The 25401-nt window shown below is 34.8% G+C and overlaps 1 protein-coding gene across 1 annotated transcript in view; it reads right to left on the reverse strand.

Annotated features, from left to right (window-relative positions):
• The window catches only part of FAM227B (family with sequence similarity 227 member B), a 204195-nt gene that overhangs the window by 163194 nt on the left and 15600 nt on the right, over positions 1-25401 (reverse strand). The window contains exons 4-9 of the mRNA XM_036301039.1: positions 23513-23744; positions 21763-21830; positions 11650-11685; positions 10876-10980; positions 6648-6746; positions 3203-3304 (exon numbers count right to left, since the gene is read on the reverse strand). Of these exons, the coding sequence (XP_036156932.1) occupies positions 3203-3304; positions 6648-6746; positions 10876-10980; positions 11650-11685; positions 21763-21830; positions 23513-23744 (642 nt within the window). The remainder of the gene's footprint in view (positions 1-3202; positions 3305-6647; positions 6747-10875; positions 10981-11649; positions 11686-21762; positions 21831-23512; positions 23745-25401) is intronic.

The following is a 25401-nucleotide window of genomic DNA, read 5'->3' on the forward strand; positions in this document are numbered from 1 at the left end:
CCACTTAAATAGTTCTGAAGAGGATAAAACTAATGATTAAAATTAAATGTTGCACATGGTGAAAAAGGGAAATCTCTAAAAGTTTCCTGTGAGCACCTCACCTTCAGGAGATTAAGGGAAAAACAGATCAAGTGTCAAATTGTGTTGGGAAAAATTTCTAAAGGAATATCTTTGTACAATATGGGAAGAGAGGGGAGTAAAAGCCACAGTAAATATGTTTAGATTCAGTTAATATCCTATATAATAAAAAGCTAATATGCAAATTGTCCCCTCGACCAGGAATTCAACCAGGAGTTTGACCAGGGGGCAGGTCAGCTGGCCAACTGCCTTCAGGCCCTCCCCCAGGTTGGCCGGCCTGATTGGCCCCGATCGGGGTAAACCAGCCAAACCCCATCTTGCACGAATTCGTGCACTGGGCCTCTAGTGTATGAATAATAAAATCTGAAGATAAGTTTTTATTCTTTAAAATTAATAAATTTCTCTTCCTTAGGTATGATAAGGCAGATGATCTAATAGTAACAAAACCCCCACTTATCTGAATGAGTTACAAATAATGGAAATTGGTCAATGAGAGATGAGGTTCCACTTCCATTTAAATTGCTCTGAAGGGGATAAACCTGTAGGGAGGTGGCCTGGTTCCCAAGCAAACAAAGATGGTGGAGAGAGAAACAGTTGTTTTTGTCACCTCTAGACAATTTAATTAGCCCAAATCCTAGCTATTAACTATTTCCTGCAAATAAGAAAAAAAAATTCAATATTAGCCCTAACCGGTTTGGCTTAGTGGATGCAGCATTGGCCTGCGGACTCAAGGGTCCCAGGTTCGATTCTGGTCAAGGGCATGTATCTTGGTTGCAGGCAGATACCCGTAGGGAGTGTGCAGGAGGCAGCTGATCAATGTTTCTCTCTGATTGATGTTTCTAACTCTCTATCCCTCTCCTTTCCTCTCTGTAAAAAATCAATAAAATATACTAAAAACAATTCAGTATTAGCAGACAAAATTTCAGTCTATCTTTGAGAACATCATTGTTCTACAAAACAATAATTTATGAATCAGAAATCTGATCATCATCTTTTTCTGATAGACAACCAGCTGTAGAACTGAGACTGAATGTCTTAACAAGATCCCCCAGAAAATTAGTAGCAGATTCCAGACATGAAGCCAAATCTCATTCCAAGTCCACTACTGGTTTCCTTTTGTGACACAGTAGGTATCTACACTAATAAAAGATAAAGATGCTAATTGACTGTACCTTAGCTACGCCCCAAGCCATGCCCACCAGCCAATCAGAGCGACTATATGTAAATTAACCCAACCAAGATGGCAGCCAGCAGCCACGGAGCTGGAGCAATCAGGAGGCTTGGTTGCCCTGGCAATGGAGGAAGCCAAGCTTCCCGCCAGCGGCTGTGTGCTCCACTCAAGGCAACAAAGTTTCAAGTATAGAAGATAAACAAATCCCAGATACCTGCTTCCAGCCAGCCTCCACTGGGAGCTTGGGTGGCTGGGGGCTGGGGGCAGCCTGCAAACAGCCATCAGCCCCTCACCCAGGATGGCCACACCCTCATGGGGTGAGGGTCCCCGCTGGGGGGCTTGGCCAGCCTGAAAACGGCCCTCAGCCCCTCACCCAGGCTGGCCAGGCACCCCAGCAGGGACCCCGACCGTGAAGGAGCTATGGTCAGCCTGCAAACAGCCATCAGCCACTCACCCAGGCTGGCCAGGTACCCCAGCAGGAACCCCTCCCTGAAGAGGGTGTGGCCAGCCTGAAAATGGCCCTCAGCCCCTCACCCAGGCTGGCCAGGCTCCTCAGCAGGACCCCCACTCTGATCTGGGACACACTTCAGGGCAAACCAGCCAGCCCCCACCCGTGCACCTATATAATAAAAGGGTAATATGCAAATTGACCCTAACAGCAGAAAAACTGGGAATGATTGGTCACTATGACACACACTGACCACCAGGGGGCAGACGCTCAATGCAGGAGCTGCCCCCTGGTGGTCAGTGCGCTCCCACAGTGGGAGCTCTGCTCAGCCACAAGCCAGGCTGACGGCTGCCAGCACAGTGGTGGTGGTGGGAGCCTCTCCTGCCTCCTCAGCAGCGCTAAGGATGTCCGACTGCAGCTTAGGCCTGCTCCCAGCTGGCAAGTGGACATCCCCTGAGGGTTCCCAGGCTGCCAGAGGGATATCTGACTTCCAGCTTAGGCCCAATACCCTGGGGTGCAGATCTAAGCCAGCAGGTGGTCATCCCCCGAGGGGTCCTATACTGCAAGAGGGCACAGGCCGGGCTGAGGGACCCCCCCCACCAAGTGCACACATTTTTGTGCACTGGTCCTCTAGTATGTTTATAAGATAAGTAAGGATCACATATAAATATTTCACAAATTAGGTTTGTTTATGAAGGACATTTAACTATTTTTATTTTAGGCTTGTTTTACCCATGGAAAAGAAACATTTACTGACTCCAAAATACCTATGTATTCCTGATTTACAGATGTCAACACAATAAGTATTTAAATGTGGCTTCTGCTTTGAAATACCAGATGTTTAAATGTAAAAATACCCAATGAAATTCCTACTATCTTCATTTAACATTACTCAAGAATATAAATTATTTTAATCAACCCTACTCATTAGTTAATATTAGAGAAAGGAAAACAAGTATTTGATTCATAAATTTGTCCATGTTCTTTACTTAACAGGTCCTTAGGCATAACATAAACTTTTCAAGTCCTCTTAGATCAAAACATATATTGTAAAGAAAAACAAAATTGATAAGCAATTTTTAGATAAATATAAAAACCAAGAATATACATAGAATAAGTCAATAGTTTTCAAATTATTAATCTGCAAACAAAAGACCTATACCACACTAAGGAGATTCTGTAAGAACTTTAGTCAAGGGAATACAATATTCTGGAGTGAGGGACATATCAGGGCACATTACCAAATTGTAGTATGAGAGACAACTGATCTATGTTTCTCTCTTTCTCTTTCTCCCTCCCTTTCTCTCAAATCAATAATAATAATAATAATAAAATCATGTCCTCAGGTAAGGATTAAAACAGTATCATAACTTACTTTATTTCAGGAAATTTTGCTTTCAAAGTAACAAAATATGTTCTTATATGTGTTTAAGTAAAAATAACGATTTTTCTACTTCATTAGCTCCAAAAATAATTAGCATAACCAGTTAATTTCTATGTTTTACCTGAAAGAATGCGTCCTTTTTATTTTGAGGTATGCTTATGAAAAGTGTCACGTAACTTTCTGAAATCCTATCAAACAAGAAATCTTGATTTTCTTTGTCAGGCTTAAAAAACAAAAGATGTATGGAATTAAAATCATTAATATAACAATTTTAAACTAGAATTTGTTTGCCTAATATCAGTAATTTTATCTATTCTTAAAGAGCAGATCAGTTGCTGCAGTGGAATAAACATGGATTTTGGCATCATGCAGACCTGAATTTGAATCCTGGCTGTTATTTCATTAGCTGCATTACCCTGGGGAAGTTAATTAAGTCCTAGTTTCCCCATTTGCCAAATGTTGATAATATATACATATCTTAAAGTAATATCTTAAAATTAAGTAAGGACAAGGATCATGTTTTATATGATGTATTTCAAGCACAGTGCCAGGCACATAGAAAACACAAAAATGCTTGATGAATTAATGAAGGTTCTTATAGTAGTTGGCATGTAGAATGCAATCAATGACTTAGCTACCTACTATTATTCTATAACCGTTCCAATTCTTTCATTACCAGTAACTCAGCATGAAAGTAAAGCAATTATTGGGATGAAAAAGTCATAACTAGAACTAGTAAAATTGTGACATGAGAGCTAAACTAAAAACAAAATAAGGATGTGGCGAGAAGGAAGAAATATATAGATAATAATGGCAATATTATACTAAAGTCCTAATGTAGCACTCTGGATTCTTGCTTTATTAAGAAATGAAGAGATGAATTAGAGTCTAAATCTATCAATTAAGCAATAAAAATGAATTAAAGGGTCCAAATTAATTTATGATGTCAATTGTAGAAGCACCCTGGCATTAATATATTATGGTAATAAACACCAAAAATTTTCAAAGTTAGTGGTAGTCTTTTATGAAATTAGCAAGCCATATGAGCTGGGATTTACAAATGTACAGGATCTTAGACCTAAAATGGAAGTTGGATATCACCTACATTAAGTTCTTCTATTTCAGTTATTGCACTGGTACTCAGAAGATTAAGAGAATTATTTAAGATTATACAGTTAAGTAACTGAGAGCCAGACTAGAATCTAGGTCTCCTAACTCCCAATACAGCTCTCATACTTGTGTAATAAATTTATGGAAGGAGATTATAGCCAAAATAATAATGATAAAGTTAATAGCAGTTCTTGATCACATATATATATATATATATATATGTGTATATGTATACATATATATGTAATTAGTCAAAAAAGTTATCATGTTTCAAATACACAATCTACACTTAACATGTATGAAGAAATTTACCGAAGCACAAACTTTCAGAATATGTCTTTGAGTAATATGTGTCCATACCATATATACCTCCACAGGAGACAGAGTAGAAAAATGGTATGACCATTTTTTTTGGTAAATGTTATGGTATGTTTGGAAATAAAATATATCCTGTAGCTGTTTGGGATATTCAGGTTACTGGTATATCCATTAGATCAAGCTATTTAACATCTTATATCATACTTGCATTCCAGGAATAAATCCCACTGGTCATAGAGAAATATTCTTAATGTGCTGCTGAATTTGGTTTGCTAGTATTTTGTTGAGGATTTTTACATCAATATTCATGAAAATTTTTTGGGTTCTTATAGTGCTGTTGACTTTGGTATCAGGTTAATACTGGCTTCATAGAATGAGTTAGGAAGTGTTCCCCCTTTTCAATTTTTTGGAAGGACACTGTTTTCTCTTTATCAATATAATAATAATAATAATAATAATAATAACAACAACAATAGATGTATCCATTAAACACTCACTCTATACCTAGTTCCATGAAAACAAAACTTTACGTGTATTTTCTCATAACACTCCCAGTAAACACATAAAGTAGGTAATTTTTTAAACTTTATGAATGACTCAGAGAGGTCAATAACTATTCAAGGTCACATTATTTACTAAGTTCATAAACTTGTTTTTGAAAGCCAGATCTCTTAATTCTATTATATTGCATCCCTTATTACATTTCTATGGCATTTCACAGTTTATGATGTGTCTTTTTACTCATGCCACTTTTAGAACACACGACCATCCTAGAAAAAAACAGGTTTTATGTTATTTTCTACCTGTTTTTTGTTTTGCCTTTAGAGAAACTCAGAGAGGTTTTCTCAAATAGCCCAAAGTCTCACACTAACTAATGGGAGAAATAGACTTCAATTTTAGTTTTCTGGGTTCAAGAACAGCATTTTTTCTATTAGCAGCCTACCATTAAATTATAGGTAATAAAGAAACAAAATTTGCTCTTATATTAATCATATAACAATAACTGACACAAGTTTAGAGTCAGCATGCTAAAGCATGCTATATTCTAAAGTGTGATTTTTTTCCTTATTATGTTGGTAATTAAGTTATATGTGACTCAGTTTTATTTTACTCCAGTTATAAAATCAGTATTATGCTAGACAGTTTCTTCAAAAACTTGTTATATATAATCTTAACAGATTTAGTGGGAAAGTAAGGTTTCTCTCTGTTATCATGGGAAAACATAAATTTGGGATCCAGATCTAGAAGAGAAACTTAAGATAATGAAACTTTCCTGATTTCACAAATTTCCCTAGGTAATGACCTTTGTAGAATTGATATGTCACTTCCTGTGCCTCATTCAGCTCCTAACAATATCAGAAATACTCTTACCTAGAATTACATTAAAGCACTACTTGAGTACTTTATATATAAAATTGGTAACACCCATTTATTCATGGTATGAAATTTCTGTGAGGATCCATCGACAGTTTTCTGGGGGTAACTTGAGCTGGGGAAAGGTAGGTGTCCTTGATGGGGTGGCACACCTTCTTAATGCTTAGACTGCGATGCCCTGGGTTGCTCTATCTTCCATTCTTCCAGATCCAGAGGCTACACAGCAGTCATTTATATTCACCACCTTTTCTAGGTTCATGTATTTTCTAAAGTAAGATTTATGAGCTGCTTACATCCATTCTCTTATTGTTTCCCAGATACCCACCTCTTTCTCTCTTTAATCCTAATCAGAGTCAACCTTTCTAAAACAACTGAGGACCCTCTCTCCATCTGATCTGCAGAATGGTTCCCAAATGAAGACCTCCTTCAATGTCACTGACTTGCAGTGGGCTTCTTATTTATTGTTTATAAACAAATGATAATATTAAATAAAGCTACAACTTTATCATTCACTATATTTGATTTCACTAATCTTTTTCTGATTAAATGAAGACCCAGGTTCTTTGAAATCCATATTAAAGTCTTAATTCTGTGAAAGAACCCTTTATTTCAAACAGGATTTCTTACATGTGTGGAAGACTAAAAAACCAAGCTCTGTGAAAGGATCCAGAAAAAAAATTTTTTGTACCAATGCGACCTCTATTGAAAAAAGAATTATGCTGCAAATCAACCTAAAAAGGAAATTTTTAAAAATATCATTATACCTTAAATTTATGGAGAAACCACCACCAAAAGGAATCATGCAAGACAGCAATGGAGGCTTCTGAGAGAAAATAAATCCTCCAGAGTTTAAAAAGTTTTTCCTACAAAAAAGGACAGATGGGGATAAAATTAAAATACATTATAAAACATGTTAAATAAACAGGCTTTGTAAAGAGTATGTGTTCAATATAAATGTAATCTAGAGCTCTATTGTGATATTAAATTTTCAAGTAGCCACCTTAAAATAGTAAAAAGTAAAAGGTGAAATAAATTTTAATCACATCTAACCAACTATATATATATTTAAAATGTTATCATCTGATTTAAAATAAATTAATTATAGAACATACCATGTTCATGGATTGGTAGAATCAACATCATCAAGATGTCCATACTACCCAAAGCAATCTATAGATTCAATGCACTCCCCATTAAATAGCAACAGCATATTTCACAGACCTAGAACGAACTTTCCAAAAATTCATCTGGAATAAAAAAAGACCCTGAATAGCTGCAGCAATCCTGAGAATGAAGAACAAAGTAGGTGGGATCTCAATACCAGATATCAAGCTGTATTACAAAGTCACTGCTCTCAAAACAGCCTGGTACTGGCACAAGAACAGACATATAGATCAATGGAATAGAATAGAGAACCGAGAAATCTACCCAAACCACTATGCTCAATTAATATTTGACAAAGGAGGCATGAACATACAATGGAGTCAAGACAGCCTCTTAAATACATGGTGTTGGGAAAATTGGACAGATACATGCAAAAAAAATGAAACTAGACCACCAACTTACACCATACACAAAAATAAACTCAAAATGGATAAAGGACTTAAACATAAGATGGGAAACATAAGATGGGAAACCATAAAAATACTAGATGAATCCACAGGCAGCAAAATCTCAGATATATGCTAAAGCAATTTCTTCACTGATACTGCTCCTAGGGCAATGGAAACTAAAGAAAAAATAAACAAATGGGACTACATTAGAAAGGATATATGCACCCCTATGTTCATAGCAGCACAATTCACCATAGCTAAGATTTGGAAACAGCCGAAGTGCCCATCAGTAGATGAGTGGATTAAAAAACAGTGGTATATCTACACAATGGAATACTATGCTGCGGTAAATAAAGGAGTTCTTACCATTTGCAACAGCTTGGATGGAATTGGAGAGCATTATGCTAAGTGAAATAAGCCAGTCAGAGAAAGATAAATATCACATAATCTCACTCATTTATAGAATATAATGAACAACATAAGCTGATAAACAAAAACAGATCCAGAGACATAGAAGCATCGATCAGACCATCAAACCTCAGAGGGTAGGTAGGGGAAGGTGGGGGTAAGTGAAGAGCTCAACCAAAGGACTTATATGCAAGCATATAGGCCTATCCAATGGACACAGACAACAGGGGGTTGAGAGCATGAGTGGGGGGATGGGAGGTAATGTGGGGATAAGGACACATGTGTAATAACTTAATCAATGAAGAAATTAAAAAATAAAATATATTAAATATTTTACAATCTTTTTTGGTACTAGGCCTTTGAAATATACTGTATAATTTATACTTATAGCACATCTCAATTTGAACACCAAATTTTCATCATACATACTAGATCAACATTTAGACTTCATAAAATACATGGTTATAATTTTGTTTCAAACATAATCAAAAGTTTTTTGATAACTGAATCAAGTATTAGTTTTTGAATTTATATATAAATTAATTAAAATATAATTTAAAAATTCATCTGTAATATTAGCAACATTTCAATAATCACATTTGGCTAGGACAGTGGTCAGCAAACTCATTAGTCAACAGAGCCAAATATCAACAGTACTTCTTCAAAATAGACTCGCCCAGGCTGAAAACCGACTTCTGCGCATGGGCCATGAAGTTTCAATCACACTGTATGTGCGCGCACGCGTGGTATTTTGTGGAAGAGCTCACTCAAGGGGCCAAAGAGCCGCATGTGGCTCGCGAGCCGCAGTTTGACAACCACGTGGCTAGGACATATGGAAATTATAGTGTAGGATAGATCAAGAATAGCGAAAATTCAAGATATGCTACCAGTTCTCTTTTACAATGAAGACAGATGTCACCAATCATGGACTTCTATCCCAATCAACCCCATTATAACTCTACACCTTACCTAAACATAGAGCTTTCTTTAAGCAATGGAGCTAAATTGTCACATAAAGTTAAGTCTATTTACCATGACTATTACAAATTATAAATCTTGGTTTAAAGAGGTATATTCAATAGATCATTTTATCTTATTCAACTAAAAGTTTTTAAATGCCAGATTCAGTAGAGTTTAAGATTTCTTTTAATGAAATACATAGATATAAATTCTTGTTCCTCAAGTACAAGTCTATAACAACAACAACAACAACAAAAAAAACACATTGTGCAAACTTTTATGCGGAGATTATTATTTATCACAAATTCTGTGGGGGCACTTCTCTTTCACTTACATTGGTAACAGCATCGTCTTAGATTTGGTACTTCTTAATTACAAAGAACATATGTAAAGTACATAAAGAAAAAGTAGAAAATTGAAATATGGGGGAAAGATGAATATTTTTGCTTAAATTATTTGCATAGTTCAAGCAAAGATGCTTTTTACTGTAAGTTAATTGTATGATTGATCTTAGTCTTAATTTTGGTTATGTTCATTATCGCTAACTTCCTTTTTTTCCAGGAAAATTCCAAATTCTTTAAAATATATCAATAGTCAAAAACCACTCAAAATTGAAAATTGGAAAAAGAAAACAAACCCAAACCCAGCTTAAAAACTAAATGGTTCTCACCTTCTCAACACCACCCCCCTTCTACATTTGTGATACTTTTTTGATTCCAGTCCCAGTAAATAACATATTTTAAAACCTACAGATTATCTGACTTGGAACTTTTTCTCCTAAATTGACTCAGGTTGGAAAAAATTCTATGTTCTCTTGAATTTCTATCTGTGTATGTAAGTATGCTTCTGACTCAGCTTTCTCCTTTTAACTATATTACCAGTATAGGCCCTTTATTAACAATTCAATTCAATAAAATTTTTACTGAGCATCATCTCTAGCCAAGGTTCTGTTCAGTGTGATACAGGGGCTAATATATACTTTTGTTTCTCAAGAAATTTAATCTGTGCATGTATGTACAGGAATGTGTTTGGATGAGGTAAGGGGAATTCAGTTATTTCAGTGAATTCCCACTGAAATAAAGGGCATAAAACAGTAGCTCTTTAACCTTCTGTTTCTGAGTTTCAAATCCATAAGTTCAATCTTTGTAAGTTATTATAAGCATTTCTTTTTTTGTTGTTTTCTTTTTAATTAAATGTATTGGGTTAACATTGGTTAATAAGCTTATATAGGTTTCAAGTGTCGATTTCTATGATACATGATCTGTATATTGCATTGTGTGCCCATCACCCAAAGTAAAATAATTTTCCACCACCATTTATTTGGCTGCCTTTACCCCTTACAATCCTCCAAACTCCCTTCCCCCTGGTAACCACCATTTTGTTGTCTGTATCTATGAGTTTCGGTTTTATAACCCATATATGAGTGAAATCATTTGGTGCTTCAGCTTTTTCTGCCCGACTTATTTCACTTGGCATAATATCCTCAAGGTCCATCCATATTATTGCATTTGGCAGTATTTCATCTTTTCTTATGGCTAAGTAGTATTCCATAGTATCTATGTACCACATCTTCTTTATCCAATCATCTATTGAAAGACACTGGTTGTTTATATGTCTTGGCCACTGTGAACAGTGCTACAATGAACGTAGGGGTGCACATATAATGTTTTCAAGATTTTTGGGTAGATTCCCAGAAGAGGGATTGCTGGGTCATATGGTAACTCGAGTCAATTTTTTGAGGAACTACCTTACTGTTTTCCATAGTGGCTGAATCAGTCTACAGTCCCACCAGCAGTGAATGAGGGTTCTCCTTTCTCCACAACCTCTCCTGCACATGCTAAGCCAATGCACACTAGCAACCTCAGGCCCCTGAGGCAGGAACACGGAGTCTAATACATTCTCTTCAGGTGATCAGGATGTAAATCATCACTAGTCTTTCCTGCCAGACTTAATACTCAAAGGATTAAGCCTTGCTTAAACATCTAATTTGTCAGATGTTTAAATAAAGGTCTGATTCATTAAATAATAATCTCCAAACTTATCATACAAAAATAAAATAATATTTACATACATCAAAGTTATGAGCTTTTAAAACAAAGAGATAAATTCGTTCAGCATCCAAGTGTCTGGGTAGTTGAGAAAGCTCATTTGTTTTGAATCCTGCAAAGTTGCAACCCTAGAAAGAGGAAATATCACACAACAGTAATTACTTCACTCTTTTTAATTGGTAGTCTTAGTAGGAGACAAATACTTAATTGTCAATTATTTTACTTTTTATGAAAATTGAAGAATACTTATTCCACCTAAGCAAAATCTTCATACTATCTGTTTCTCTGAAATTAAGACCCTGATATATTCACATGCCAAATCCAAAAGCAAAAGGAAATAATATTGCATAACTAAATTGATTAAGAATTGATCAAATGATCAAGAATTTTAACTACACATAAGAAAATGGACTAAGCAGGAAAAGAAAGCTTTTGCCTGGCCGGTGTGGTTCAGTGGTTGATCACAGACCTATGAACCAGGAGGTTACAGTTCGATTTCCTTCAATTTCTGGTTAGGGCGCATACTGAGGCTCAATCCCCAGTATGGGGTGCACAGGAGGCAGCCGATCAATGATTCTCCCTCATCATTGATGTTTCTATCTCTCTCTCCCTCTCCCTTCCTCTCTGAAGTCAATAAAAATATATTTTCAATTTTTTTTAAAAGAAAACTTCTATATCTGTTCCCAACTCTCTCCTACTATCCCTATCTCTATTGCCAAATCTGTTATTACAAACATTCTTTTGCCTCCACATAATTCATTGATACATAATATAAAAAAAACAGAAATTTTAAATACCTCTATATTCTTCGCTGTTTCCATTTCACCGGAAAGCTGGAAAACATTTAAAATAAAATCTTTAAAATCCTAAATAAAAGAATTTTTATATTTGATAAACTTGCTCAGTTAATGCATGTGTGTGTATCTCCTACTGAAGCTTAGAATGCTGTGGCTGTGTTAGATGCTAAGAATACAAAATGGCCCTTACCCTCAGAGCTAGTCAGAGTTCAAGAGTGGAATAAGGTACATATATATATAAACAGAACACAAAGAGATAAGGGCTATATCAGAAATGCAAACAAACTACTTACTGCAGTTTGGATTCATTGCAAACAGACTCTGAGGTGGAGTTAGTGTTCAGAATGTTTATTGGGAGGGCCTTGGGTTCATTATCTATGGAAGGCAAGGGAGAGGCAAGGTTGGAAAGATGGAGAAGTCAGCTATGATGCAAGTCTAACAGCCTCCAATAATCCTAAGAAGGGCTTGAAAACTGAAAGGACCCATCATAGTTGTCCTGTTTTGGGTTGAAATAGCCACTTCTTTCTGCATCCAACTTGATCAGCCATTGGATGTGGGTGGTTCCGTAAAGAGCTTGTCCTCGTTGAGTTCCATATAGGTGAGGCAATCCCTAAAGGGGCTGTCAGTGCCCTAACAGCGCTCCTAGCAGCTAGAGCAACAGGTCCTCCCTTGAAGGAGCATCTATGTGGCTTATCTCCACATTTACCATATTACTTTACAGAGATTAAGTAGCCTTTTATATACATTATTTTTTGATCATCTAGACATGTTGAAAGATTGTTTACTAATTTCTATATCCTTACTTCCTCCAGGAATACCTAATCTTACATGTAAATTTTACACATACACACACTATAGAATACATATTATTGTAGAGGAGATGACATAGAAAACACACTTGAAAGGATAATAACAGATTGCTACCAGAAGATTGCTAAGAGAATTGAATTACATTATTGGCATTTTAAAAAGTGTGCAAAGGAATAAAAAAGAATGACTAGGGAAAGTAAAATCAATTATGGGGGAAAAAAAAAAAAAAAAGGCTATAGCCCTCGCCAGTCTGGCTCAGTGGGTATAGAGTTGGCCTGTGGAATGAAGTTTCCTGGGTTCAATTCTGATCAAAGGCACATGCCTGGGTTGTGGGCTAAATCCCCAGTAGGGGACATGCAGGAGGCAGCCAATCAACGACTCTCTCTCTCATCATTGATGTTTCTATCGCTCTCTCTGAAATAAATAAAAATATATTTAAAAACAAATAATGAATGCTGTATGCTTGAGAGCTTCAGATATATCTGGTCAATAAAGATAGGGGTCAAATTTAGAAAGATGCTAATGTTAATCTCAAAGACCTGGCTTTATTCTGCAGGGAGCAAAGAAACACTGGACATTTTTAAAGAGCAGAGTAATAACAAAACAAGGTGTTGATCATATAGTCTGGGAAAGATACCACAAAAATATAAATAACACATGCTAACATCCTGATTAAAAACTCCAATATAACATATTTAACAATTAAATAATTATTAAAACTTTTGTTAGTATACTTCATCTTAAGATCATTTCAATAGATTCTGAAAGCCATCTTTTATCAAGTCAGAAATTTAAAAAAATTAAAAAACACGGAAATTATAATGAATACCATAATTACCAGTATTCCTATGCCCCCACAATCTAGAAAGGATTACCACTGATATTTTAGTATTGCTTAAAACTATTTTAAAGAGGATATACAAAGTTTATATATAAATATACATAATAAAAGTTTGGATTTGCTTTCACAATGATTTCTAGTTATATTCATGTGTTCCTCTTTCTTGAGATAGTCATTATTATTTGTCTTGTTTGGATCCCTTCCATTTCATTAAAATACTTTTACACACATATGTATATATGTGTGCATGTACAAAATATAGACATTTTTGTGTATTTTTAAAATTTAGAGAAATGATATCAACTGTACATATCCTTTTGGTATATTGCTTTTTTTCCATTCAGTATGATGTTTTGACAATCTACCAAAGTTATTTATGGAACCTGTTGGCTTCCACACAGCATTTGTTTTTATGATTTCTGGAGGTGCCAAGTAATATTAACACAGTTCTCCTTAAGTTTTATTTTAAAATGAAATATGTAACTGCATTGTATTCATAGCTATGATGTCAAAATACATAAGCATTTGTTATATTAGAAAATTGAAATTTAACTTCACTGTCTTGGTAAACAGTGAGTGTGTTCTTTTTTTTTCCACACAGCATTTCTGCCAACCTAACTATTACCCTCTGCAACATATAAATAATAAAAGATCAATAAAAGTTCACAGACAACTTTTACTAAACATACAAGGAACAAGTGATATCCCAATATCCCACAAGCTAGTTATAGAATGGAAAGAAAGAGAAAGCTAACTAACTCATTTTCTGAGGTTAGTATAATTTTGATAACAAAGCCAAAAGAGATAATCATTTCTTATGAAACACAGATTAAATAGTATATCCTAAGATTATAAAAATGGTTCAACTTCTAAAAAGCTATTAATATAAAATGCCATATTCACAGATTAAAGCTGAAAGTAGCTTTGCTATTCACCACAGTGAATTATTTTCCTCTCTGTTTCAAAACATGGAGACTTTTTTCAAGCTTTTGAGCAAAGGGATACCTATCTATATCTAATCTACAGGCATGCCTTGGAGATGTTATGGGTTCAACTCCAGACAACCACATTAAAACAAATATCACAATAAAGTGAGTCACACAAATTTTTTGGTTTCCTAGTGTATGTAAAAGTTATGTTTACACTATACTGTAGTCTATTAAGTATATAATAGTATTATGTCTAAAAAAATGTACATATCTTAAAGTACTTTATTGCTAAAAATTGCTAACCATCATCCAAGCCTTCAGGGAGTTATAATCTTTGCTGGTGGGAGGTTCTCGTCTCAATGTTGAAGACTGCTGACTGATCAGGGTGGCTGTTGCTGAAAGTGGGTGTGGCTGTAGCAATTTCTCAAAATGAGACAACAATGAGGTTTGCAGCATGGACTGACTCTTCCTTTCACAAGCACTGTCTTTGTAGCATGAGATGCTGTTTGACAGCATTTTGCCCACCGTAGAATAGGAGTCAATCCTCTCAAACCCTGCTGCTGCTTCATCGACTCCATTTCTGTTCTACTCTAACTCTTTGGTTGCCATTTCAACAATCTTCACAGCATCTCTACCAGCAATAGATTCCATCTCAAAAAACAACTCTTTGCTCATCCATAAAAATCAGTTCCTCACTCATTAAAGTGTTGTCATGAGATTGTTGCAATTCAGTCAAGTCTTCAGGCTCCACTAGTACTTTTAGTTCTCTTGTTATTTCTACATCGGCAGTTACTCCTTCCACTGAAGTTTTGAACCCCTCAACGTCACCCAGGAGTGTTGGAATCAACTTCTCCCAAATTCCTGTTAATGTTCATATTTTGACCTCTTCCCATAAATTAAGAATGTTCTTAATGGCATCTAGACCTGTGAGTCCTTTCCAGAAGGCCTTCAATTTACTTCGCCCAGATCCATCAGAGAAATAACTACTTATGGCAGATATAACTATGCAAAATGCATTTCTTAAGACTTGAGAGTCAAAATTACTCTTTGATCCATGGGCTGCAGAAGGGATGTTATGTTAGGAGGCATGAAAACAACATTAACCTTGTACATCTCTCTCAGAACTACTGAGTGACCGTGTGCATTGTTAGTGAGTAGTAATATTTTGAAAGGAATCTTTTTCTGAGCAGTAGGTCTCTTTCTGAGCAGTAAGTCTCAACAGTGGTCTTAAAGTATTCAGTAAGCCATGTTTTAGATAGATGTCATCCAGGCTTTGTTATTCCACTTACAGAACACAGGCAGAGTAGATTTAGTATAATTCTTAAGGGCCCCAGGATTTTCAGAATGGTGACTGAGTACTGGCTTCAACTTGAAGTCACCAGCTGCATTAGCCCCTAGTAAGAAGTCAGCCTGTCTTAGCTAGACCTCCTAGATAATTTGCTGCAGCTTCTACACCTGCACTTGCTGCTTTACTGTGCACTTTTATCTTATGGAGACAGCCTGTTTCCTTAAAACTCATAAACCAACCTCTGCTAGCTTCAAATTTTTCTTCTGCACCTTCCTCACCTCTCTCAGGCTTCCTAGAACTGATGCGAGTTAGAGCCTTGCTGTGGATTAGGTTTTGGCTTAAGGAAATGTTGTGGCTGGTTTGATCTACTATACAGACCACTAAACCTTTCTGCAGATTAGCATAAGGCTGTTTTGCTTTCTTATCACTTGTGTGTTCACTGGAATAGTATTTTTAACTTTCCTCAAGAGGTTTCCTTTGTATTCACAGCTTGGCTAACTGTTTGGTGCAAGAGGCCTAGCTTCTAGCTTATCTCAGCTTTCGACATGCTTTCTTCATTAAACTTAATTATTTCTGACTTTGGATTTAAAGTGGAAGACATGCAACTTTTTTTCTCACTTGAACACGTAGAGGCTATTGTGGGGTTATGAACTGGCCTAATTTCAATATTGTTGTGTCTTAGGAAATAGGAAGGCCGTGGAGAGGGAGAGAGGAATGGCCTGTCAGTGGAGCAGTCAAAAATACACATTTATCAATTAATTTTGTTTTCACATGGGCATGGTTCGTGAAGCCCCAAAGTGTATTACAATAGTAACAGAGATCATTAGTCACAGATCACTATAAAAAATATGAGAGTAGGAGTCTGAAATATTGCAACAGTTAGAAAATGTGACACAGACTCCTGAAGTGAGCAAATAATGTTGGAAAGTGGCACTGATAGACTTGCTTCATGCAGGGTTACCACAGACCTTCAATTTGTGAAAAACACAACATAGAATGAGGCAAAAGTAGGTTTAGAATTTTTCATATGAAAAATAATAGAATAATTAATAAACAATAACAAGAATAAATTCGTGTACTCACAACTGTAAACCTACTTTTGCCCCGCTCTGTATTTACAAAGCTCAATAGAACAAAGTGCAGTAAAACAAGGTGTGCCTGTATATCTAATATACATCTACATCCACAGCTATCTATATTTAATAAACTAAAAATAAAAATAAATTTTATTAATCTGAAAAAAGGATAGCTATCTAAACCTTTAAAAATTATACTTAATAACAAAGTACTACTAGAATTCTGAGTCAGAGACAAAGTGAAAAACAATGTTGAATAATGTCCATATACCAATATAATTTTCTATATGCTAGCAATAATTCACCTTGATAATATAATGGAAAAACAATCTCATCAACATTATTAATAAAAAAATTAAGATATCCAAAAGTAAATTTGACAATGTGTAGAACTTATATGAAGAAAATCACACAGATTTACTGGTGAAGCTAAAATAAGGTCCTTATGTTTTACTCCCTTACACAAAAATAAACACTTAATGGATTAAAAGATTAAAGACACAAATATGTAAGAATAATATAAAAGAACAAAGGTAAATATTATGTTGACTGTGTGATGAAGAAAGCCTTCTTAAATATTATGGCACTGAAGGCAGAAAATTTCAATAGAAAATTATAGATTCATGAAAATATAGTTCTATGTAGTAAAAAATACTTTTCAATTAAAAGGCAATGAAGTGGTATAAATATATATAACATGTATTACTGAGAAGGATTAATATTTTTAAAGTATAAAGAGCTCTTAGAAATAAAAAAGGACAGCTAAAATGGCAAAAGTTCATAAATAGGCAACTCACAATAATAGAAACACAAAGATGAATAAAAACTTTAAAAAATCAATATTATTAGTAAAATGTATGAAATTGATAACATTATATCTATCAACTCTGCAAACACTTAAAATATATAATATAAAATGTTGGCAAGAAAATGGGTGAGATTGATCACAAATCTTATTGTTACAAATATAAATTGGTACTACTTTTCTAGAGAACAATTTGTCAACATGTGTCACAAAACTTAGATTTCTTCTCCCATGTGTCTCCACTTCTAGAAATTTATATATATATATTATATATATTATATATATTATATATATATATATAATATATATTATTGATTTTTTACAGAGAGTAAGGGAGAGGGATAGAGAGCTAGAAACATCGATGAGAGAGGAACATTGGTTAGCTGCCTCCCGCACACCTCCCACTGGGGATGTGCCCACAACCCAGGTACATGCCCCTGACCGGAATCGAACCCAGGACCCTTCAGTCCTCAGGCTGACGCTCTATCCCCTGAGCCAAACTGTTAGGGCATCTAGAAATTTATCTTAATACTCATGGGCAAGCACAGTCTTTAGCTCTAAATATAGTCACAGCAGCTTTGTAAATAATAATGAATAAAGCACAGTAAATCTGAGAATCCAGAAAAAGGGCAATTACATTCATTTATTTTTTTAAATACTGTAGAAAAATATTTATTAATAAAAATTCCATAATACATTTACTTCATTATAAGTATATGTTAATCAAATTTTTCTAAAATTTTAAATTAAAGAGAAATCAAAGTGACAATTAAATAGTGAGATATATGTAATTTATCTATAAATAATAAAATTAGAATTCTTTATCTTTTTAGTGCTTATCTATTTCTTTTAACTTTAAAAAATGACTACCTTAGTAATAATCAGGAAAAAAAAGTAATTTTGAAATTTAAAAATTAACACTTACTAAGGTGGAGAGACTAGTGGTGGCACTTTAAGTCTTTATGGCTTTAACATTATATAACTTTAAATGTATTTTTGAAAAGGACTAAATTTCTAATAGTAATTAAAAGCCAGTTATGATTCTACTCAAAATCTCAAAGAGATTTTTTAAATGACAAAGCAATTCTGAAGGTAATACAAAGAATTCTTAACTTATTTTTAATTGAATTTATTGGGGTAACATCTCTTAACAAATTATAGGTGTACAAGTCTATAATGCATCATCTGTCTACTGTATTATGTGTTCACCACCCAGTCAAGTCTCCTTATGTCACCATTTATTGCCCTTTTACCCTCTTCTATCGCACCCACCCTCCTTTTTCCCTGGTAATCACCATACTGTTATCTGTGTCTATGAGTTTGTTTTTTTGCTTAATCCCTTCACCTTTTTCCCGCAGTACACCACCCCTACTCTCAACGGCTGTCAGTCTGTTTTCTACATCTATTGAGTCTGTTTCTATTTTGTTTATTTTGTTCATCAGATTCAACATATAAGTAAAGTCATATGGTATTTGTTTTCCTTTGACTGGCTTATTTCACTTAACATAATATTCTCCAGCTCACTGCATGCTGTTGCAAAAGGTAAGATTTCCTTCTTTTTTACAGTTGAGTAGTATTCCATTGTGTAAATGTATCACTGATTTTTTTGTATCTCCTCATCTACTGATGGGCACTTGGGCTGCTCCCAAATCTTGGATATCTATATAATAACAGCCTAAGTGACCGTTAAGGTGGAATGACCAGAACAACCGGTCACTATGATGTGCACTGACCACCAGGAGCCAAACACTCAATGCAGGAGCCCCCTGTTAATCAGTGTGCTCCCACAGAAGCTGGACTCATGGCTGGTGAGCTCAGCAGCGGTGGTGGGACCCTCTCTTGCCTCCACAGCAGTGCTAAGGAGCAGTAAGCAGGCGAGTGGTAAGGGGCAAGAGGTCCTGGACTGTGAGAGGGCACAGCCCGGGCTGAGGAACCCCTCCCCCCCAGTGCATGAATTTTGTACACCGGGCCTCTAGTTGTAAATAATGCTGCAATGAACATACTAGGGGTGGATCTATTCTTTTGAATCAGTGTCTGGGATTTCTTGGGATATATTACCGGAAGTGGAATCACTGGGTTATTTTTAAGTTTTCCACAGTGGCAGCACCAGTCTCCATTCCCACCAACAATGCATGAGGGTTCCCTTTTATCTCCATCCTTGCCAACACTTGTTTGTGGATTGATGGATGATAGCCATTCTGACAGATGTGAGGTGGTATCTCATTATGGTTTTAATTTGCATTCTCTAATGATTAGTGATGCTGAGCATCTTTTCATATATCTGTTGACTATTTATATATCCTCTTTGGAGAAATATCTATTAAGTTCCTTTGCCCATTTTTTAATTGGATTGATTTTTTTGGGGGTGTTGAGCTTTATAAGTTCTTTATAAATCTTGGATATTAATCCCTAACAGATATATTAATGAATATGTTCTCCCATTTCGATGGATTATCGTTTCATTTTGTTGGTTTCATTTGCTGTGCAAAAACATTTTAGTTTTATGTAGTCTCATTTATTTCTTTTTAATTTTGTTTCCCTTGCCTGAGAAGACATATCCGAAAAGATATTGCTATGAGAAATGCCCGAGATTTTACTGCCTATGTTTCCTTCTAGAATTTTTATGGTTTCAAGTCTAACATTTAAGTCTTTAATCCATTCTGAGTTTACTCTTGTGTATGGTGTAAGAAGGGGTCTAGTTTCATTTTTCTGCAGGTATCTAATTTTCCCAACACCATTTATTGAATAAACTATCTTTACCCCATTGTATGTTCTTGCCTCCACTGCTGAATATTAATTGACCATAAAAGCATGGATTTATTTCTGGGCTCTCTATTCTGTTCCATTGATCTATATGTCTGTTTTTATGCCAGTACCATGCTGTTTTGATTATTATGGCCTTGTAGTATAGTTTGGTATCAGGTAGAGTGATTCCCCCAACTTTGTTTTTTCTCGAGATTTCTGTGCTACTCGGGGTCTTTTGTGGTTCCACATAAATTATTGGATTATTTGTTCTAGTTATATGAAATATGCCATTGGTATCTTGACAGGAATGGTATTGAATCTATAGGTTAATATGAGTATTTTAATTAGGTTAATTCTTCCTACCCATGAACATGGTATATGCTTTCACTTATTTGTATCTTCAGTTTGTTTCTTTATTGTCTTATAATTTACAGGCCTTTTACATTCCTGGTTAAGTTTATTCTAAGGCATTTAATTTTTTGGATGAAACTGGAAATGAAATTGTTTTCTTAGTTTCCATTTCTGATACTTCATTGTTGGTGTGTAAAAATGCAACTGATTTCTGGATATTTATTTTGTATCTTGCTACTATACTGAATTCACTGATCAGTCCTCATAGTTTCTTTGTGAAATCTTTAGGGTTCTCTATATACAGTAACATGTCACCTGCAAATAATGGCAGTTTTACTTCATCCTTTCCAATTTGGATTCCTTTTATTTCTTCTTATCTGACTGCTGTGGCTAGGACTTTCAGTACTATGTTGAATAAGAGTGGTGAAAATAGACATCCCTATATTGTTCCTAATCTTAAGAAAAAGCTTTTAGTTTTTGCTCATTGTATAATGTTGGCTGTGGGCTGTCATATATGGCCTTTATTATGATGTATGTGCGCTCTATATTTTGTTGAGAGTTTTTTTTATCATAAATAGGTGCCAGATTTTATCAAATGCTTTTTCTGCATCTATTGATATGATCATGTGATTTTTATCCTTCATTTTGTTTATGTAGTGTATCACGTTTATTGATTTGTTGTTATTGTACCTACCTTGCATCCCTGGAATAAAGCCCACTTGATCATAGTGTATGATCTTTTTAATGAATTGTTGGATCTGGTTTGCTAATATTATGTTGAGGGTTTTGGCATCTATGTTCATCAGGGATATTGGCCTGTAATTTTATTTCTTTGTAGTATCCTTATGTGGTGTTGGAATTAGGATAATGCTGGCCTAATGATCTTGGGAGTCTTCCTTCCACCTGAGTTTTTTGGAATAATTTCAGAAGGATAGGTGTTAGTTCTTCTTTGAATGTTTGGTAAAAGGAATTCTTAATTTTTTCTATAGAAGAGAACTGATATGGGACCTGCACTAAGTATAAAACATAAATTATTAAATAATAAGAGGATGAAATATATACATTTTAAAAATCACTTCTAGTGATATGAAAATGCCAACACTTTGATATTATGTGTGTAAAGAAAATGAGTCCAGATATTTTAAAAATACAGAGATAGGTAGATGATAAAAAGCTATAAGGAAATTTCAAAAAGTTATCTATGCAATTACAGTGATTATATTTTCTGTGGAAATATAATTTTTCAAGAATGAAAACAAATACCGTACCATTATCATCCTTTTCTTATGGTGATTCTTTAGAAATGCCTCATATTTTTCCAATTTTCCAGGAGTACCTTTAAAAAAACAAGAATTTACAACATATATATGTGTACTTGTGTGTATGTGTATACACATATAGATCTCCTTTAAAAATGAAAAAGATGTAAGTACTTTAAATAAAATATATATAAAACTATTCAACGGGATCAACTAGCTATTTTGATAAGCATAATGCTAGATATACAAACGCTGTTGAATGAGTAGATTACTATTATTTCTTCTGTTTCCTTTGTTTTACAGAAATGTCATGCTCCAAATAGTATGTCTTTTGCACTTACTCCTATATCTAAAGTCTTACATCAATCTCTTCTTACTGAACAAGCCCATGCTGTTTAAATAGTTCAGTCACTTGCATTGTAGTTTCATGGTCACCTTAAATTCCAGTAGGAACAGGACTTTGAAACATGGCCCAGTGAAAGACTCTAGGGCAGGGGTGGGCAAACTTTTTGACTCGAGGCCCACAATGGGTTCTTAAACTGGACCGGAGGGCTGGAACAAAAGCATGGATGGAGTGTTTGTGTGAACTAATATAAATTCAAAGTACACATCATTACATAAAAGGGTACGGTCTTTTATTTCAATAGTTTTATTCATTTCAAACGGGCCGGATGCGGCCCGCAGGCTGTAGTTTGCCCACGGCTGCTCTAGGGGCTCTGAAGTTAGTTAACCTGGACTTGAGTCAAACTTTGATATTTACATATTGAGAATAATTAATATACATACAATTAGTTTTTAAAGTACACATGTGTACTTTCTCTCTCTCTCTCTCTATATATATATATATATATTCTCTCTCTCTCTATGTATATATATATATATATATATATATATATATATTACACACATATATGGTTCAAAATATTTTATATTAAAAGTACAAAATTAAATAAGAAAATTTAAAATAAAACAATAATAGTGTATTTAAACACATTCTCAAAATTTGAAAAATAGAGGTCCATAAAAGAATATTAAATATCTAAATAATATGACTAATTAAATTTATTTAATACATTGAAAATACTTTCTAAGTATAACTAATATCAGCATTTTTAAGGCTTACCCATGAACAAGTTTGCCCATTAAATAAAAAATAGGACAAGTATCAAAATTAGTATCTAAAATCTTTTAGATACTGAAAGTGATAATTAGATAATAAAAAAGTTATACAAATACTTAAAAGAAATAAAAATTAACATTCCTAGCAGATATGCTTTTTACCCAGTCTGTAGCTATTCAGTTCTGAATACTAAACACTACCTTCCTACAAGCTAAACTAGCTCATGTAAATCCACTCTCACCCCTTTTACTTTGGGTTTTAGGTATTTATGTTCTTATAACCTGACTCTTGCTGGCTCGCTTATCTCTGTTACCAGTATCAGTTTATACAATCCATCGTGTTTCCCTGATATTTGGCTACCCCTGTTCCAGCTTAACAAAGTTCACAGCTATTTGAGTTTTTGTCCTAGCAATACTTTCTTCAAATCCACATGTTCATGTTCAACTAAAATTCTGTACTGGACCACATGGAAAGAAAGAGGTATAACATAAAATAAATTTATTATTATGTGTTTTAGATATTTTATACCTTAGGATTTCATTATTTATGAGATTGCACACAGAGACAGACTGACAGACATAGATACACATACACACATACAACTGACCATTGCTCTACTCATATAAAAATACAGTTTACCTTTCTGAGAAATTATATTTTCCCACTCAAGAATTTTAGAGGCATGGTTTTTCAAAAGAATTGAACATTCCTGTAATCTTGCCTCCATGATCCTGACTGCACCATGTCTTCGAGGGACATTTTCCCATAGGTGTGTATAAATTGAAGCAAATGAACTATCTTCTTTTATTTTCTTCAGTATGCATGCCCATTTATCTTGATCTCCAAAGATGATTTCCCCTGGCCAATAATCCTGCAAAAAAAATGTTATCCAATACAACTTAAATCAATTAGCTAAAATTGAGATTTTATTACACAGCATTATTTTTTATTAAATGTATTCTTTAAAATTCTTGAAACATTCATAAACTTTAGAAGTTTCAAATGCTTCATAAAAACTTTTTGCCCTAAATCATTTGAAAATAAGTTGCTTATCTACCATCCTTGAATACTTTAGTGTGTATTTCCTAAAAACAAATACATTATTCTATATAACAAAATTAATCATCGGACTCAGGAAATTGGTATTGAGACAATGTTTCCTAGCTAATCCTCAGATTCTATTCAAGTTTCATCAACTGAACCAATAATGCACTTTATAGCAAAAGGATCTAGTGTAGTATTACACATTACATTTTTCTTCAGATGTCTTTAGCTCCTCAGTCTTTCCTGCGTACTTAAAACCATGAACTCATACTGGTATTCCTAATTCCAATTTCAAACATTCTATTTTCTCTCTTTCCATGTTATAATTATCATCTCCAACAATAAAAAACCTAGCTGCCATTATCTTTAATATATGTATTTATTTTATCTATCTTCTCAGATGATCACTAACCCATCTCTTCTATGTACTGGTCGTTTCTTCTCTACTGGATGCCCTTCTCATCCTGCTCAGGCTCTGACACCTCTTGCCAGGCTGCCCCTTCTATAGGGATACCTTCCTTACCTCCACTTGGGTTCTGACTTCCCATATCAGGCCATAGCCTACCTCCCACCTCCTGAAATCACCCTTCATCCCTTGCCCTGGCTACATGTAGATATCATCCTCATTCTCTGGGATTCTGACACATATGGTGTAACATGGGCACTCTCCTCACTGTGGTTGACTTCAGACAGCTTGCTCGACATTATCACAGTGAATCCCTATCTCCCCTGCCAATTTGCATGCCTGCCCTGTTTTGGTCCCCAAATGGCTTTAGGACTAAACTACTCAAGAAGGGGAGCAGAGTAAGAAAAGAGGAAAAATAATAGGAATAGAAGGGGAATCACAATATTAACATTTGCAAGCCAAATAAAAGATTATCTTTCAATATAATCAATGATAACAAAACAAAGAAATTTAGCCAAAATAATTAAGGGTTTGTAAGTAAGAGAATGAGTTCTGGAACTTGTATGATATAAAACTCTTTAATAAATTTTGGTAAAATATTCTGGAAATTTAGCTAAATGGGAATAAATCTGAAATCTCCAGATCAGGAATTTTAAACTTGCCTTGGTCCATTCCACTTCCCTTTTTCTTTCTTTAAAAGCCTATAAAAGCCACTAACACTAAAGGGATTAGTGTTAGGGCCAGGGTAGTGGATGATATGATGACTAATTAGACCTATCAAAGCCCACTGAACTCTAAAATTTAATGATGTACACACTCTGCTACAGTTCTTACTGATGCCCCAAACTTGGAGGCAAGTTGTCCCCCTTTTTCCTGTGTTTATTGGACACTAGAATTGATGCCTTCTGTTATGGTCTGAATGTTTGTGTCACCCCAAGATTTGTATGTTGAAATCCTAACCCTAAAAGTGATGGTATTAGATGGTGGAGCTTTTGGGAGGTGAGTAGGTCATGAGGGTGAAGCCTTCATGGTCCATATTAGTTCCCTTATAAAAGAAGCTCCAAAGAACTTGCTCATC

The sequence above is a fragment of the Myotis myotis genome, unplaced genomic scaffold (genome assembly GCF_014108235.1).
Source record: "Myotis myotis isolate mMyoMyo1 unplaced genomic scaffold, mMyoMyo1.p scaffold_m19_p_1, whole genome shotgun sequence".
Taxonomy (NCBI): Eukaryota; Metazoa; Chordata; class Mammalia; order Chiroptera; family Vespertilionidae; genus Myotis; species Myotis myotis.